Source organism: Corvus brachyrhynchos, unplaced genomic scaffold (genome assembly GCF_000691975.1).
Source record: "Corvus brachyrhynchos isolate BGI_N302 unplaced genomic scaffold, ASM69197v1 scaffold12, whole genome shotgun sequence".
Classification (NCBI taxonomy): Eukaryota; Metazoa; Chordata; class Aves; order Passeriformes; family Corvidae; genus Corvus; species Corvus brachyrhynchos.
In genome coordinates, this window is record NW_008237885.1 from 899,791 (window position 1) to 917,792 (window position 18,002).

Genomic DNA, 18,002 nt, shown 5'->3' on the forward strand with positions numbered 1-18,002 from the left:
TAACGGACACTATGATCTCTCTACCATGATGCCCACATGTTAGAATTTTATATACACTTACTAGACATCAATAAAACGCCAAAGTATTACAGTCGAGAAGTTTGACACAGACACGCATAAGCACACACATGAGAATCATGTATTGTCACAACACCTATGGAATATGGAAGACAAGCATCATCTGACATAAATGCTATGCGGTTCCAAAAAGTCACATCAGTGTTTGTTGCTACTAACAAACAAGGTTGGGAGCAAATTCTCATCCAATGTGCTCTGGCCATAATTGTATCTAGAACCTACAATGTCTTGTTTCTTCTTGATGTTTTATGTGAGTGTGTTTGTCAGTAAGAGTAGTTTCACAAAAAGTTTTTTAAAAAATGTAGAGTGTCCATAGAAATTTCAAAATTGTCCCAAGAAGCCCTCAACATTTAATTAACTTATAAACAAGTTAAGCATAAGCCCACTAAGCCTGCTTCTTTATCAGAGCAATAAAATGCTCTGCAATCCTGTGAGCTCAAGAAGGGAAATCTTAAAGTGGATTCCTGAGCAGCTAACTGGCACACAGGACACACACTCCTAGACTAGCATTGTGCGCAGTAAAACCAGCACAAGATGATAATTTTGCCTAAGTCCCAGTTTTAGTTGGGCATATCAAGTGATCTAGCAACTTCTCAGTTGAATGAAAACAGAAAACCTTTTAAACTAAGACACAGAGCCAAGACAAAAGCAACCCTCTTTTGCTACCTTTTTATCACTCCCTGAACACAACTGCTTTACTAGCTCTGCAAAATAAATGTTTTTCTCCTTAATGATACATTAATAAGACTAATTTCAGAATGAATTGCAAATGAAATTACAATTCATTCCCATACAGTGCTTTATCTTAATAGAAGTATTTCATTCCTAGGCAGCAACTAGCAACCCAATAATAGGAATACATTCTAAAGAAGTAAGAGGTACTTCTCTTCTGACCAAGTAAGAAGCTTGTAATGATGTGGGGTCAGCAAGTGTCAAGTGTTAATAATTCCAACAAGCTACAGGATGGAGTGAAAATAGAGTGTTCTGAAAATTTACAGATTTCAAAATATGCTCTAAAAGAACCTCTTCTTCAAAAAACTATTGTACTAGCAAACAAAACCTCTTGTCAATATTTTAAACACTTAAGCCAAGCAGATCCAGTTTACAGCATTTTCCAACAGAAGTTTTATAATTTTAGTGACGTCTATACAACCTTCCTCAGCCTGAGTGCACACAAAAAAAATTGCCTTCTATGCAAGTGTCAGAAAACAAGCAAGAATTTAGACAAACCCAAGTGTAACAGGGAGGGAAAAGCAGGCTACACTGCTGTGCCAGTGCCCTGATCTAGTCACACAAAAGGTTTAAAAGGCAGAGAAACACCAGTGCAAACAGCACTGATGCTGGGGCTGCCCAGAAGACATTTATTTTTAGCATTTCAAATAATAATGCATGATTTAAAAAGTGCTTCTTCAAAGACTTTACCATCTGCATGTTAAATAGACTAATTAGATTATTTCTATGTATTTATACCAGCATCTGATTTTTTAATTCACAGCTTTAACTCAACATTGATGCTCAACATGCATGCTGAATTCCTTCAGTCTTCGCTTGCCAGCGGCACAGAGTATCTGGCCTACATACCGAACTTCAAACATAGAACTTCAGAACTAAATGCCTTTTTTTTTGTCACAGTAAAATTTTCCAAAGCCAGCAGAAAAGCATTCAAGTAGTGTTTTCCTTGGAAACATCTAATAGTAAGAGTCCACTGTATTTTTATTCAAATTTTTGGTGCTGCATAGGCACAGCTTAATTTCTGAAGAGTCATAATAGGAAGGGGGTTACTCCATTAGGTGACATTAAACTGAGTTGTCGTAAGTTACCAGCACCAGCAAACTCTCAGTTAGATGTGGTTTTGCCACTGACCAACTGCAAAGTCAATTTAATACTGTAAAGGATAACTGTTTCAAGAAAGAAAATGAGGAAAATACTTACTGGCTTGTGCAATAATATTTGTATGCCTCCTCAGCATAGCAGCAGCAGTTTCTGACAAGGCCACAATTACTTCAAGCGCCAACTGACGCTGCATGTTACTGAGACTGGCATCTGCACACAACTACAACCCAAAAGAGTAAATGGTTATAATAGAAGTTTTGGGGTGGAAAAAGTGATTCTTGAAAAACATTCCTAGCTTTACCTTCAGAGTTAGCTGCAAAGTAGCTTCTAAATGTGGTCGTAAATACTTAGGAACAGAATCTGCAATTTCTACAAGGGATTTCAGAACAGAATCATCATTTTGGTAGCAGGAATCATTTAGAGCCTATAAAAAGGTAAGATGGAGATAAGATTAAATAAAAACAAACAACATTATGAATACGACCAGTGTTATAGAAGGAATTTCATTAATTGTATTGTTGTTTCTCTGAACAGCTTCATTTAGCATTAGTAGATAAGTAGCCAAAGCCTTAGGCCACAAGAACTGACCAGAGTAAACTTTTTGTTAAAACTAATGCTTCTAACAATGAACTAGCTGATTCCAGCATATACAAGCAGAATGAAGAAGATAAGAATCAAGCAGACAATTCCAAAAGAATGAAGTAACTTAATCAGAAGATCAGCCCTGCAACAGTGAAAACCAGCAAGAAACCAAGAGACCACCAACCAGAAATAAATGGCTGGGGACTGGGCCATCCGGGCACATGTACAATTGAGAGGCATGAATTGGGATAGGGGTCCCTCTCTGAAGGCACCAGCTCAAGCTGTAACCTGAGAACTAACAGGATACAATTAACTGGAAGCCTTCACTCTGGCTTTAAGCAGGATCCCAGAGTCAGACCCTGCTACAGTGACCTGTGTGCATAAATCCATAACAGGATACCATGCAGCAATCCAAAATGACAAGTTTTCTACAACTACGTTATGGCTCACAATGTTCAAATCTAACACTGCAGACACTCAGAAGGAATTAAGGTCACACATCAGAGGCTCCAACATGCAAAACCACCGAGTTCTGACAAGAACAACTTCAAAATCCATTTAAAAGAAAGTAACTCTGGCCAGAAGAGGGAAAATGAGCCTAACTCCTCTTTTGCCTGTTACGTAAGAAAAGTTTTGAATAGCCTATGCTTATAGGCACCAGGAATCACAAGATTAAAGAGGTTTTTTCCAGACATCCCTCCAGAGGCACCAAATTAGAGCAGACCTTTCAGCTTTCAGTCACAGGACATGGAAAAGAGAAGAAGAAATCAAGCCTTTTGCAACCATCTTTCCTAACCCACATCCATATTCTGAAAAGTAATTTAAAACTTACTTTTAACTGATCAGGGTGATATTTTAGTGCCAAAACAGAACACAGTTACTCAATGGTGTTAGAATCTAGAAGTAAACAAGGCTCCAAAGAAAAAAGTCTTTAGACACACTTCTGGGGTTTTGAAAGGAATTTTCATTAGCAAGGTATTTTATGCCTTCCTAATGTTGAAACATTTTTTGAAGTGAGTAACTGAATGATTTTTAATATTTAAGTCTAGAATTCAACATTTTTGATAACGGCACTTATATAACCCACACTTTCAATACAGAAGCAGCATCTTCTAGTACCAGAAATTTTCTGGAAAAATCTGGAAAAAAAAAAAATCTGTCACGGTTAGGGCCTTTTGGTCTAATAGCTACCACATCCTCTGATTCTCTCAAAGGATAATGTAATATTTACTGGAAGTTTCTGCAAAACTGTATTTTATACCCACTGCAGCTCTGACAATTTTTTAAAACAAGACTGGTTTTCTGAAGAAAGCAGCTCAAAGTGAAAAGTGAGCCCTAAAAGGCAGAAGCACTTTCCTGTAGTATCAAACAACATCCAGGGAAGTCAGTAAAGTTCTATCTGCTTTTACCTCCAGTGCAGGATAAAGCTTTGGGTAAAAGTTTCAACTGTCAGTTTTAAAAAAGTTTTAGAAGTTCAACTTCCAGCATAACTATTATAGATCTTGTATTGAAAGAACTGATATGCCAAGTCAGAATTTTATTTTTAGCTTTTTTACTGCGTCAGTATTTCAACAAAATTAATTTCAACAGCAACAAAAAAAGCATCCAACTGTCTCCAAAGGTCACTCACCACTATTCTAACACATTCCTATTTATAAATTCGGATCTTCATACCCTTCTTGTGTTACCACAGCCAGAAAATCTAGTTTTTCCTGGAGTAAGTACTTCAAAAAGACAGATTTCATAACACAGCTCTGTGCTCTATATTTGCAAAATAAAGCTTGAAAAAGCAAGCTGAGTGCATGTGTTTTTATGGTGTCTAAATAGTCTAACAGTAGCACTGAAAGTTATAGCACACAGAGTGGGCTATTAGCCCAAAATTTAAAACCCACACATTATTTAAGTGCCAAACATCAAGACAAATGGCATGACCACCCCAAACCCTGCCTCGCCCACACTTACACAGTACTGTGTAGCCAAGGTCCTCTCAGGCAGTTACAACTTTTAAACAAAATTGTTACTGACAAAGGCACAGACAGGGACTAACCACCAAATAAAGACCTCAATATCAAAGCACTTAACTTATACGCACTAGAATAGCCCATTTTCAAGTTCAGATGATTTGAATAAATTCCTCTCAGTTTCCATTTAAGATCAAGCAGAATTCCATCAGTTGCAGACACCAGTAGATTTGGCACAATTTTTCTTCAGCTTGCCACAAAGCAGACGCAGTTTACAGTTCACACTGTCAACAGGAACCTGCTGTTCTGACTGTAGTGAGAAGTCTGTCTTTAACGTAAATTTAGCCTAATTTAAAATCATCAGAAGTTCACATCCTCTGTTATCATAGGTACTTAGTTGCTTCCACTGTTTCTCGACATAGAAAGGGAAGTGTACTGTGAAATTGTTATCCTTCAGAGCTCAAACCATTCCTGTCTCTGGTTTGGTTTATAATAGGCTTCTCTGCAAAATTCTTACACTAGAATTTCAACTTCTGCTGAAATTCATCCATCCAAGAGATCTAATCCAGCCTCAGAAATTATATGAAGCTTAAAATGGCATTTTATTTGCAATTTCCTAATTAATCAAACAATAAAGATCATTTCTACAGACTCTCTTTCTCAGTCTGAGAATCTATGTTCAGAATAATTCTGTTTTCCTCTAAATTGAAGAGATACAGGATATCACAGGTCCATGAATTCCCCAATTACAGATTACGTCAAATCTCAGGGTAGCCTGTATTTAAACTGTATTTCAATACCATGGTTAATTTAAAAGCTGTATGATTTTGACCTATATACCTTACAAAGAATTTTAACTCATTTGTCTCTGTAACACTGCATAAGTTAATCAGCACTGAGCTATTTTCCTTAAAACCCTATCAATTATCCTCTGTTTGCAAAATTCCTTATTAGTCTCCCCTTTATCTCGCTGGCGACTGTCTGGCTAACAGGCTCAGTTAATTCAGGTCTCAGCAAAAATTCACGAATTTGCAGACCAATAATTTACATTTGGTACAGTCAATACAGACAGTAACGACACATTAAGTGTTACTTGTTTGGTTGCTTACCTGCAAGATTCCAGGTAGCAAGTCTGCAAAATGTTTAAGAAGGGGAGCATTGAGCTCATTAGCAAGCACAAAGGCAGCTGCAGCTCTAGCAGACAAAGTCTTGATCTAGAAGACACGATTGGAGAAAGAAATGTGAGGAACTAGTATTAAACATGCTTTTGTTAGTTTTCAACATGGGATTTTACATTTTACTTCAAATTATGGTAAAGTGATAATGAAGACCGTCAGCATCTATGCTGTCTACAATACAAAAAGTTTATTATATTATGAGCTGGCAAGTATTCCCTAGTTTTTGTTTTGGTGGTTTTCATTTATGGAAAGAAAACAGGAAAAAAACCCTATTGTTTTCAACTTCCATCAAAACTTCAAATCTGCATGCAAGTGTCAGTCTCATTTTTCAAGAAGAGTGATCTAAGTGTTTAAGACATGCTTCTTTAAAGGCATGACTTGTGGTACTTTAGAAAATGTTACTCAGTTGACTTTCAAAGGTCAGAAAAAATAATCCACGGGGGAGCAGCAAACTGAACCCATATACCACAGCAGGGTTTCCTATCGTTGCCCAGCATTTTCCACAACAAGAGAAACATTTTCAAAGTACAATTCTCTGCACAAATCAATTAATTTGAAGCCTTCCAAAAAAGAAAGGCTGGCTTACACACCCTTAGAGCAAAACATGCATGAACAGTTCAAGAAGCTGTCGTATATTCAGAATTTTGAGACATACCATGTACAGATACTGTATGTAGAGACACTACAGACTTATAAACACAAAGGCCAGAAAAGAGAATTTAACAAGGAGTTTCTGACTCCTCAATGCTGCTGGCTAAAACCCTCTGCTTGGGGCCACTGCAACTGGGTTTCTCCTAGCATACCTAGGGAAGAATCTGGGCCTAAGCAACACAGATATGAGCAGCCAGTCAGCTTTAGGACCATGAAAGGGTCTGAGCCTTTTGTTTTGCAGCAGGCATAGTCAAAACTCTGTATGTACATCAGTTTCAGGTAATGCAATTCTCTGGCTGAAATCTATGGTTTAACCTTCATGTTTGAGACTACTGCACTGAGTTCCTATGCTCAGAATGTATTAAAAACCCAAAAGAACATAAAGGTCTTACTGAGGGGTGCTCCTGATCTTGCATACACTGAACCAGCATTCTCTTAATGACGTCCAAATAGTGTTGCTGCTGATTCCCAAAAATTCCAGGAAAATTCCTAAGGATAAGACCAAAACATTAATAAAACTTCACACAAGTTAAGGTTAAACTACTATTTCAAACTTATCCATTGTTTAAGTTACAGATTGTAACTATACATGTTAGAGTTAAGTAAGCCACAATACAACAAAATAAATGAAATAAATATGATTGCTAGTTAATTAAGTTGTAACAGTTTTTCTTATATTTTCAGACATGATTTTGCTATCCTACAAAAAAGTAGCTTACCAGAAAATATGTAGAGCAGCCTCGCGCAATCCCACATTTTGAGAGCTGACAGAGTCAAATAAGAATTTCAGAACTTCTGGCCACTGGTTGTTGCCATCTTCATCTACATTAAATACAACCAAGTTTTAGGATAAGCAAACTTCAGAGTGGTGAGATCTCAACTGTGCAGGAAAACCAGTCATCACTACTGAAATTAATTTAAAAGACCCTGAAGACATGCCTAAGTCACAAGGTAAAATATTGTGAAATGTTCAATCTAAAAACACTATAGGAGATGATCTCTATTTGCTGCTATATAGCAGCACTCAAAAAAAGAAACTGATGCAATGTTCTGCATAATTTATGACAACTGACACAAAACTGGGTTTATAAACCTTAATACAATTTCACCTAAACTTGAGCAATTTAAAAAGCAGAGTTTAAGAATCTTATTTTTATCTGGTTAAGGATAATGTGAACAAATATTAGGTTCTATTACAAGCCATGGAATCAGTTAGCACATCATGTGCAAACACCTCAGCCAGACTAGACAACAAGAGATACAAATACAACTACTATCAATACACAAACGTGTTACCACTATATCAACTTATATAAATAAATTACCTATTAAATTCCTGGCCAATTCAGCAACTATGTCACATATTTTCTTTCTCATAGTGGACTGTACTTCTAACTGGATGAAGAGCAGCAATTCACTTTTGACTGATGTCTGATCCTCAGGTGACAGAGCTGGATAAACTTCTTCAAATGCAGATGACAACAGGCGGCGCAGAAGGACAGCTGCCATCTGCCGAGCCTGTTGAAGGAGAAGTATGTGTGTTGAAGTGTTTGATACGATAATCACGCTCCTACAAGGGAACACTGACATCATGCTTCCAAATGACATTTCCATTGTGTACACTTCTTTGGTGAATGGAATACTTCTCAAGCAATAGATGACAATTATCGTAACAAAAAAAAACCATACTAAAGAAACATAAGCTAACAACCATGTTTCTGACAATTACAGCTTTTCAAATAAATAACCATAGTACTGAGGTATTTAGGATTTTTCTACAGCTGAACCTCAGACATATTTTGTGGCAAGTTAAGGACTCAGCTGTATTATTGAAACATCTTTAAAGCATGCATTCTTTCTATTTTAAATGGTCTAATGAGGTCATTATAATCCAGACAGGTTTTTTTGGATTAAAAAGTGACTTATTGGGACAACTTTGTCAGATAATTAACCTGTAAACCCTCCTTCACTTTCTCAAACAACTAAATTTAAAGCTAGATTCAGGAACCTACAGTTAGAATTTGGCAAATAAAACCCTTCTCTGAACAATAAAAAAGCCACATATGCAAAAAAAACCCCAAATCAAAATCAAAACAAAGCTTTCAGAGTTTTGCAGCCCTAGGACGAAACTTTTTTCTTCAAACTTCAACGTAAGCATAGGAACCTCAATACCACATATTAAAATCTTGTTTCCTGTATTCATACACCTATTCTACAACAGTATCATTTACATATCTGTATTATTTACAACTGTACATGAACTAGAAGCAAAAAACATTGCTTAATAATTCAAAATTAATAGAGCAACACATACACTAAAGGCAAAAAGAACACGAAGCACTCTGAATAACTTAATAGAATGTTCACCAACTAGTATTTCTTTAAGGACACACAGTAACTAAAAATCACCACTGAAACTTGTGAAGTTTAACAAATGTAACAAAACCTTATGTGTGGTAAATTCTCACAAAAAATAATCCAAACTCAATTTTTTTTGTAAGGTATTCTTATTTAATGTGCACTTGAATGACAAACAGTTTCATTTATAAGCCTTTGAAATTCAAAAACATTCAATGAGCAGCAAAAGTAATCAATTCCAATTTCTCAATTATATTATTACAGCATAACCTATAGATGTGAAACACAAACTGCTGCAAAGTGTCAACTTCTAACATATCCTGTAAATATCAGGTATTGCTAGAACATCACCCAAGATACTATTCTTATGTTCTACAGTCTCCAGACTCACTGTGTCTTTTTCTAATCTACCCAGCTCTCTTCTGTACAGCTAAAGAGTAGCACACACAAAGTGTCTCAGTACCAGCAGAAGGAAAGGTGCAGAACTGGACGCAACTCTTGATCATTTCTTATCTCCTCCTCACCATCTCCAGCATGGACTAAGGCCACCACATATGTAGGATTAGCTCTTCCCTAGTAGATCTAAGGAAGGCAGCAGGTGAACAGTCACAGTGCCCACCTGTGCTGTAGTTCCATCAGAAGCCAAGATTCTCTACCAATAGGCTGTCACACCAGGAACATGAGTTTGGAAGGACATTCTTTCCTCACTGCCTGTGGGAATCTCACTAACAGTGTGTCCAAAAACTTAATGGTACGGCAATATAATGGTATCTTTCCTTCTCCCATCCCTTGGAGCACCAACATTGGGAAAGATTAAATTTTTCCTCATTAGTATGGTAAACTTACATAGAAATGCCTTGAGTGGGGAGCAAGTTTACTGGGACTAAACGCAGCACAATCTCTGGTGTTATGTCTTCCCTTACTCAAGGCATTGCGCTTCAGTACATATTTCCTGACATCAGATATTGACTGAACTCGCATTGTATTATATTCTTTCATGAAGTAATAATAGGTGGACAGACAGGGAATAGAGGTTGAGACTACATGCTTTACAAAAACAAGAATTTCAAACTCTGAAGAATTTAAAATAAACAGACTGATTGCAAAGTAAAAACACAAGTAGCAAGGCATACAAAAAGACACAAGATCAGCACATGAATTATCTCCTGGTTATAGTTACTAGCTTAGTAAAAAAACAATCCCCAAAATCCCTAAAGCAAAGTCAAGTGTTTGAAGCAGTGAAAAATTGGCATATTTTCCTCAACAGATATTCAGTTACATATGAAAACTATCATTGTCAATTTAATTATGACAAACATGGCTGAATTAATGGCACCTCCTGGGCTGTTTCTTCTACTCTAAGAAAGAATATATGTATTTTTCACACACCCCAAAGGCTCTTTTATGCTTAAGTATTTCAAGATATTTACTCAAACAAGCATTTTAAAATCCTGCAATTTAGTGGCAATAGCTTTTAATGAGGAGAGGAACAATATAAAGCATACATCCCAAAGAAGAAATTCCAGCTACCAATGAAGCATAAAAAGAGCACATTTTTCCCAGCATTGGGTCTTCTGCATGTCTAAATTACTGAGAGGCTCACATGCAACTGAGGTGTCAAAGTTATTAATATAAAAAGTAGTCATAATACTCAAATTTCAACATATTGCTTCTTATTAGTAGAATTTGCAGGGTGTTAAAAATGTTTTAGTAGTTTAGGGATGATGGAACCAAGGCACAAGAAGAAAACGAATTTGCTAAACAGGGCAGCAGCAGAATTATGAACAGCAATCTGGGACACCATGCTCTTCACCGGTATTCAAAGCATCCCCATAACCCTACAAACTTCGTAAGAAAAGGTCTGACTAGCCTGTGTAGCACTGTCACGGTGAATTTTACTTTTGTTTCACTGTTCCTTTCAAGTCCTCAAGGAAGAAAACATGCAGGCATGGAAGTAAAGAACATTTAGGACATGATCCAAAGATGGACTTGCACAATGTCATTATGGGAGCTAGTCCTATGTGGAATTCAAAGCACAGAGTGCCCAAGGTCCACAGACAACCCAAAGGCAGAACTGTGGTGCATCCTTAGGCTGCCTTCTTTCCCAAAAGCTGATCAGGAAGCTGTCCACAACAGCAGTCTTCAAACTAAGAAATGCATCCCTTCATGTGACAATACGGGCAGAGGTTGGGGAGAGGTCAGGGCCCTCCAAGAAGACTATGAATACAGCAGAAACAGTTTTACAGAGCATTTGTTATTTTATCAGTCATCTGTTAATTAGGACACAATCAAAACCTGCCAATCCAGAGATAACCAAGAAGAAATAAATGCAGGAGAAAATGCAGAACTTCCGCTCCTCTCAAAGATTTATGCAAAGTAACAGCTTCTAACATCTAAGACAAGTCCTAGGAATAAAACAAGTCAAATAAACTGTGAATATAGATCACCTTTCTGTACAGCCTTTTAAAATGCAGTTGCATAGAAAGCAGAGTCCTAACTTTGTAGCAGTGAGACAGGAAGTAAGGACCTGGGTCCAAGCCCCTCCTCAGACTGAGGTATACAATCTAGCACATTACCGGGCACAGAAGTGTTCTAACTGCTCAGTCAGATGCTTCCCGGCACTTCTGTGAACAGCGTTGCTTTGCTATTAGGAAAGGATGAAATAAGAACAGAGGAAAAAGGTGACTCTTTCCATAGTTTAGGCATCTGGTTAGGAGAAAACCTGTTATACAGTTAGTTAAAAGAGTTATTCCTAATCTAGTTTAATGGTGTTTTCTATGTCAAATGCAAAGGGTACTGGGAACACGATCTGCATCCCTGTTTTTCCACTTAAATGCCAAAACTACTGGCTTGCAGAGCCAGGATTTCCCCAACTGCTGTCTGAATAGTCCTACAAATCTTGTACTCTCTACAACACAGACACCCAACTCACGCAAACAGGATGGAGTATTTTCTTCAGCCTAGTTTTCCGGCAAGGAGGTAAAGCAATACAGAGGCTTCGGGATGAAGAGGGATCTGAATCCACCTTTCACATAGCCTGGACAAGGGATATTTAAAGTTCTGAAGCTCCTTCCAGCATCCTGTGTTTGGCGGTGCTGGTACATTCAATGTGCTCAGAGAACGCGTACCAGGCCCAAAGCTCTATCCACTGGTGACACGCAATACTCTGCTCAGCATTTGGATCCATATAAAACATATGGAGAAATTACCTGTGATACCAGCACCATATTAAATATGCACAGAATGTTTCCCAGCATGTTTATATGCAGTGTTTAGATTGAGCATGGGAATTACTTCACTTAAGCTCTAATTAGGCTACTAAGTACTTGGATTTACAGGGAAGAGAGGGTGCTTGCAGGTTTTATTAATCAGGATTTTTTGAGTCCAGCACCTAATGTTTACTTATGTTAAGAGCTAACATTTAAACCTTTCTCTGATTAATCCATTGGTGGAGATAAATGTCAAGTTATTCTACAAATGTTAGCCTTTGATGTCTTTGGCAAGAGTAACTTCTATAGGTGAAAAGTTTTTTGTGTACTTTGCAAGTTGGAATCCAAGTCATTGGCAAGATTCCTGCGTTTTACACTGGGTTATTTCCTTAGCTGATGTAAAGGGAATAAAATCAGCAAACACATGGAAAAACTATTTATTTACACTTTGTAATAACACTGTTCTACACTTTTCTATCATTTGCAACATCTCAGAGGGGCAGAAAGGAAAACTAGATACCTCTTATGCAACCAGGTGCTAGTACAATATTGAAGGTTTCTGACAGAAGAACACAACTTTGTAGATCGATAAGCATCAGTATGGGTAAGCTGATACTTTCTTAGCATTAAAAAGCACAAATGGCAACTAACTCTAAATTGAATACAGTCTACCAGGAGAAATTGTTATCTATAGAGAAACAGCACACTTAGGCTCTAAGAATATTACTCAGGAATTCTATATGCTACGTCCTTCCAATGCTCAGTAAAACTTTAAATCTGAAAACCTGAAAAAGTAAAACATTTTTACTTTTAAGTGACTCTAAAATTTGTAATATCTTGAAAGCTTAGTAGTTCTTCACTGCTTATCCAAGTGAATAATAGTTTTACCAGTAAGTACTTTTAACTGATTGCTAAAGTTGTGAGCCTTTACAAAACCAAGGAGCAACTAAAAGGCACACTTACTTTATGCCCAGATTAAAAAATATGTATAATGCTCAGACTGCTCTCCACTCACTCTAGAATACTGCTAGACGACCTAAGAAGCACTTTAAGTTTCAGACAACACACAAGTTTAACATGTTTAGGCACAGGACCCCAAATGGAAATAATTTCTCAACTGTAACTTGAAGAAACATGACAGTAAGTCACATACTAGTTACACATTTAATGAAAAATAACATTCATTAAACAAAGCACACAACAGAAAACAATGGAGATCCAAGCAGTTGCTTACAAAAAACTAAATATCCTACACTAAAAAGTCTCAGCTAGTGAATTAGGCAACAAGATGAGAAGATGAGTGATCCCTCAACAAATGTGCAGTAAATTAAGATACTTTAGTTAACGCCAAACTTGCTCATTTATCCCAAAATGATCAACACTGATTTCTTCCCCCCTTCTCCAAGTCGCCCTGAAAATCTGCACAAATCCAAGGTTATTGAGCCATACCTCCTCGGGAGTAGCATTGTTCCTGATTGCCTGCAGGAGGTAAGTGATCTTTGATGGGCCCGGAATAGTCTCATAGGTCTCCTGCATAAAAAGAGATGCAGCTTATTATAAACATTTATTGGAAAGCATGTGTTAAGCACTACTATGAATTGACTTTCCTTTTAAAACAACTTCAGGATCCATCCAATCTAAAAAAAATAACATAGCAGAAAAAAAAATTAAACCTATCAAAATAAAAATTTATGACCTATTTTAAAATTATGAGTAAAATCTTAGTTATCTGGTAAGATCTGTCATATTGGAATGATCTACATATGCATGACTTGCCACTTAGGAGATTAGTTACAAAATATGAATAGAACATAAACTCATAGAAATACAACATACAGCAAACATATCCTACTGGGAATCCATCATAGCTTTTATCATATCAAAGAATTAAAAATTTTGGAAGCCTGAGACCAAGCTGTGGCCAACAGGTGAATAATCACAGACAAATGCATAGTCCAAAAATTTGATCAGCTCTGGTTTTGAACCTTTTTGTACCTTCTACAATGTTATGTGGCAGCCACACATCTCAACCACACATTTTGAATAAGAACATCTTATTTTTAAACACCTGAATTTATTTTTAAACTTTCTGAATTTCAGAAGGAGAGGCTATTTAGTCTCCTCCTTAGGAAAACCCTCTTAAAAAAATGAAAAGTTTAATGAAAAGTTCAGTTATGTTGTCTTACATGCTTCTGGCACGCATTTTATTCATTACTCCTTTTAAATTTACCTTGTTACTTAGAAGCTAGAGTGAAAACAACTTTTGCTATCCAAAACACGGTATATGCAAGCATTGTGAAACTCTAAATGCTTTTTTTAAAATATACTAAACCTATGTAGGTAGGAGCAGAAGAATTACAAGCTAAATAGCAACACCTCATAACATTCAGCAATAGTTCTATACTTATTAACTTTGAGTTACTTTTTGTGGACAGTCTTGAAGAAGAATTTCTTCACCCTTTCCAAATACTCATTATCCCATCCTGAACTCAAGGAATGAGTCTACTCTGCAAAGCTCAGGCTCACCTCCATCAGTTCTCTGCCTGCTTACTTCCCATTTGCAACACTGCAGCAGCTACTTCCAATACTCTAACAAACTCTTACACACCTTGACAGGATACCTGCTATTTTCAATAAGGTAGTTTTGCATTTAATATTAGACATCATCTTCCTCCCCTTGCTGTACCTGCTTCCTAGTAGGCCTTCTTCACAAAGTCAATCTTCATTTCATATTCTCTCTAGTTGCCAATATACACTCACCGTCAATGAGACTCTGAATCCCCAATGAATCCCTGCATTTAATCTAATCATTTCATGGAGACTGCAAAATTAAATGAGGTTTAGGGTCAGAATAGAAAGTCTTCTCAGGTTCATCTCTTCCATGAACATATATATTTATATTGCACTATTATCTACAAATACGAAAAATAATACAAAACCATGAAGGTTCCCTAAACCCAAGCCCATCATGGACTTGAAGTTATGCTTTCACAGAGAGCTGAACCACAGTAAAAGCTGGCTTCCCTCATGTCAATTCTGGTAACCATAAAATTCTATTTTGTGTTGTTTAACTCACTAAAAATGGCAGCAACCTAAGCAGTTGTTCAATGGTATAACTGTCAATTCAGTAAACTCAATTCAGAGGATGCTAAAGCAAAGGGGCACGAGGAATACGTGACCAAACACAGAAGCTTCCCTCTGAGCTGGTGGCAGTCTTCTTTGCAGGCCCTACCTATCTTACTACCAGTCTTGCCCACACCCTAACTATGTACCTGGACTCTGCTACATCTTACTGTATTCTTTAAGTTTACAGTTATTTCCCCAGTGACCTTATACAGAAGTACAAATTTCTCACACACCATGACCAACTTTCATAACACAGGCAAGAAAATGCCTATTATCTACACTTACTACTCATGTTCTCCCAAACCTGAGAAATGCACTTTAAAAAAGAGCATAAAATCACCCAAATAAAGTAAATAAAAGTTTCTCTATTAGAAGATAGACACATGAGTAAGAGGAAGACAGGCTTTCATAGTCAACAGACAACATTACAGGACGGATGGTAAAATGAACCAACCAGATTGCAATCAACTAGACAGGTTAAGTTATGAGCATGCTAGTTCATATACATAATCAAAGAATGTTTTGGGTTGGAAGGGACCTTAAAGATCATCTAGTTCTAAACCCTCTGCCACAGGCAGGGATACCTTCCACTAGACCAGGTTGCTCAAAGCCCCAGCCAACCTAGACTTAAATACTTCCAAGAATGGGACATTACAGCTTCTCTGGGCAGCCTGTTCCAGTGCCTCATCATCCTCACAGAGACAAATTAACTCCGTTTATCTAAGCTAAACCTGCCCTCCTTAAGTTTAAAGCCATTGCTCCTTGTCCTATCTCTACATGCCCTTGTAAAAGCCCCTCTCCCACCCTTCTTGCAGGTCCCCTTTAGGTACTGGAAGGCTGCTCTAAGGTCTCTCCAGTCTTCTCCAGGCTGAACAACCTCAACTGTCTCAGCCTGTCTTTCACAGGAGAGCTGTTCAGTCCCTCCAACCATCTTTGCGACCCTCCTCTGGACCCACTCCAACAGGTCCACGTCCTTCTTGTGTTAGGGGCCACAGAGGTGGACACAGTACTCAGGTGGGGGTCTCACAAGAGCAGATTATACACATATAGATCCACACACATAACATGAGTTTGGAATCATCAGGCTTTCTTCTTCATCCTTTTGTTTTAACAGCTTTTACTACAATCCTCCCAAACAGTATATGACTCTTCATCTCCATCAAGTTCAGTCTTCAACTGAACACTCCTCATTCTTATTTCAATGACCAAACCTATCTGAAATACCCTGAGTCTGCTTAGTTCCCTGTCTATCCATTTCTCATTCTGACTGGTTTTCACTGGATACAAATGAAAACCTGCTATTCAATTTACCTGCAGTTATTTGAATCCTTTATGTTTTCAATACTACCTTCCAACAGTAAGTACACTTTGAAGAACTGACTGGACTATGCTAATGTTTAAAACCAAGTATGAGTCCTGTATGATTTTAGGAAGCAAGTATTTTAAAGGCTATGCAATACTTTTATCCAAAGAAATCTTACTTCAATAAATAGACAACTTAAGTCAGTCTAGCTGCACTGTAGAGATATATTTGTGTTTCTACGTAAAAGTTCATTAATCCACCATGAAGACTAAGGGGGGGTTCTTCACAGCCATGCATGGTAGAAAATAATGAGACAACAGGCATAAATTGAAAAAATGAGGTTCAGACTGGTAGAGGTTCAGATCTCTCTGTCCTAATGAGGACAGTCAAGCAGGAGTGAGTAACTCAAAGAGCTTGTGCACTCTCCATTCTTAGAGGTTTTCAAGAGTCAGCAGGACAAAGCCCCAAGTGACCTGATCTGACCTGATAGCTGACACTGCTTTGAGCACCACAGACCTCCTGAGGACCCTTCCACTCTGAATGATCCTAAACGGTAAAAGTATTTGCAGCACACCTTGGAAATATGCAGAAACTAATACCAAATTCAGTGCTATTCAATAAGTAAAAAGTTATACTACTCCTTGTATTTTTATAAGAAACTAACAGACTAACAGAAAAGATTGGGTATCAATTAAGGTTTCTTTTTCTGATTGACTATAGTGCATAAGTATCTATGAAGATTAAAAACAACTCAGTTTCAAGCAAGTTGCTGACAAAATACGCCAGTTGTAAGAATCTGTGTTTCAGAGTTTTTATCCAATGTTTTATTTCATAGGCATTACAACATAGCTGCGCTATGAACTTGCTTTGATATAATTCCAATAAAGTTCAAAATGTTTTTAGAGATGTTTTTAGGTTATATGTAAGCAGTTGAGAAGAGCAAGAAATTCAGCTCCCAGAGAATGCAGCTCTCTGTTCAGGGATTTAAAAAAAAGCTGACTCTCTAGAAAATGTAGTTATCAATACCGAACTTCACTAGCTTTCTAAAAATTTATGTCTCCTCTCCTTCCCACTCTCGATTCATATTTGAGGAATTTCACTGCAGCATCAGGAATAATGCTTTTTATTCTTCACCAAACAATGCGCTGAACTCTGCTGACCGCTGGAGTGATGAGAGCGATAAAAGACCCGATGCAGCCATGCAGCGGGAATTCATGCTAAACCTAGACGCTGGTATTTAATTCAACGGGAGAGATTCCCCACCAGGCTTGACAATGGAGCCTTAAGCATGACAGAGAGAAAGAATTAACGTGGCTTAGCCGCCACAAAGAATTTCAGCTGAAACAACACGTCTGAAAACTTTTTGCTGATAACAAAAGAGACTCAGCATATTGAAAACACTTCTTTTGGGTGAAATACTTCTTAGCTGACGAAACACTTGAATACAGACAAAAGAGACTCAGCATATTGAAACACTTCTTTTGGGTGAAATACTTCTTAGCTGACGAAACACTTGAATACAGACGCGGCCGTTCCGAAAAGTTAAAAAACCAAACTACTGGGCGGCAACAGAGAAGGACCTCAGTCCCGCTCCTGCCGGCCAAGTTGGGGCGGGGGCACGGAGCCCCTGCAAGGGGCGCTTCGGGAGCGCGCACAAGAGCACTTCCATCGCGCCAGGCACCCGCTCTGACCTCCTTCGGGAAACGCCTCCGCTCCTGAGCCA

General features: G+C 37.7%; 1 protein-coding gene across 1 annotated transcript in view; it reads right to left on the minus strand.

Moving 5' to 3' along the window:
* IPO5 (importin 5) overlaps positions 1-13,406 on the minus strand; it is a 40,189-nt gene extending 26,783 nt beyond the window's left edge. The window contains exons 1-7 of the mRNA XM_017732627.1: positions 13,300-13,406; positions 7,609-7,801; positions 7,003-7,105; positions 6,676-6,772; positions 5,564-5,668; positions 2,213-2,335; positions 2,011-2,131 (exon numbers count right to left, since the gene is read on the minus strand). Coding sequence (XP_017588116.1) covers positions 2,011-2,131; positions 2,213-2,335; positions 5,564-5,668; positions 6,676-6,772; positions 7,003-7,105; positions 7,609-7,801; positions 13,300-13,386 — 829 coding nt within the window. The 5' untranslated portion in view covers positions 13,387-13,406. The remainder of the gene's footprint in view (positions 1-2,010; positions 2,132-2,212; positions 2,336-5,563; positions 5,669-6,675; positions 6,773-7,002; positions 7,106-7,608; positions 7,802-13,299) is intronic.
* Between the last annotated feature and the right edge of the window lie 4,596 nt (positions 13,407-18,002).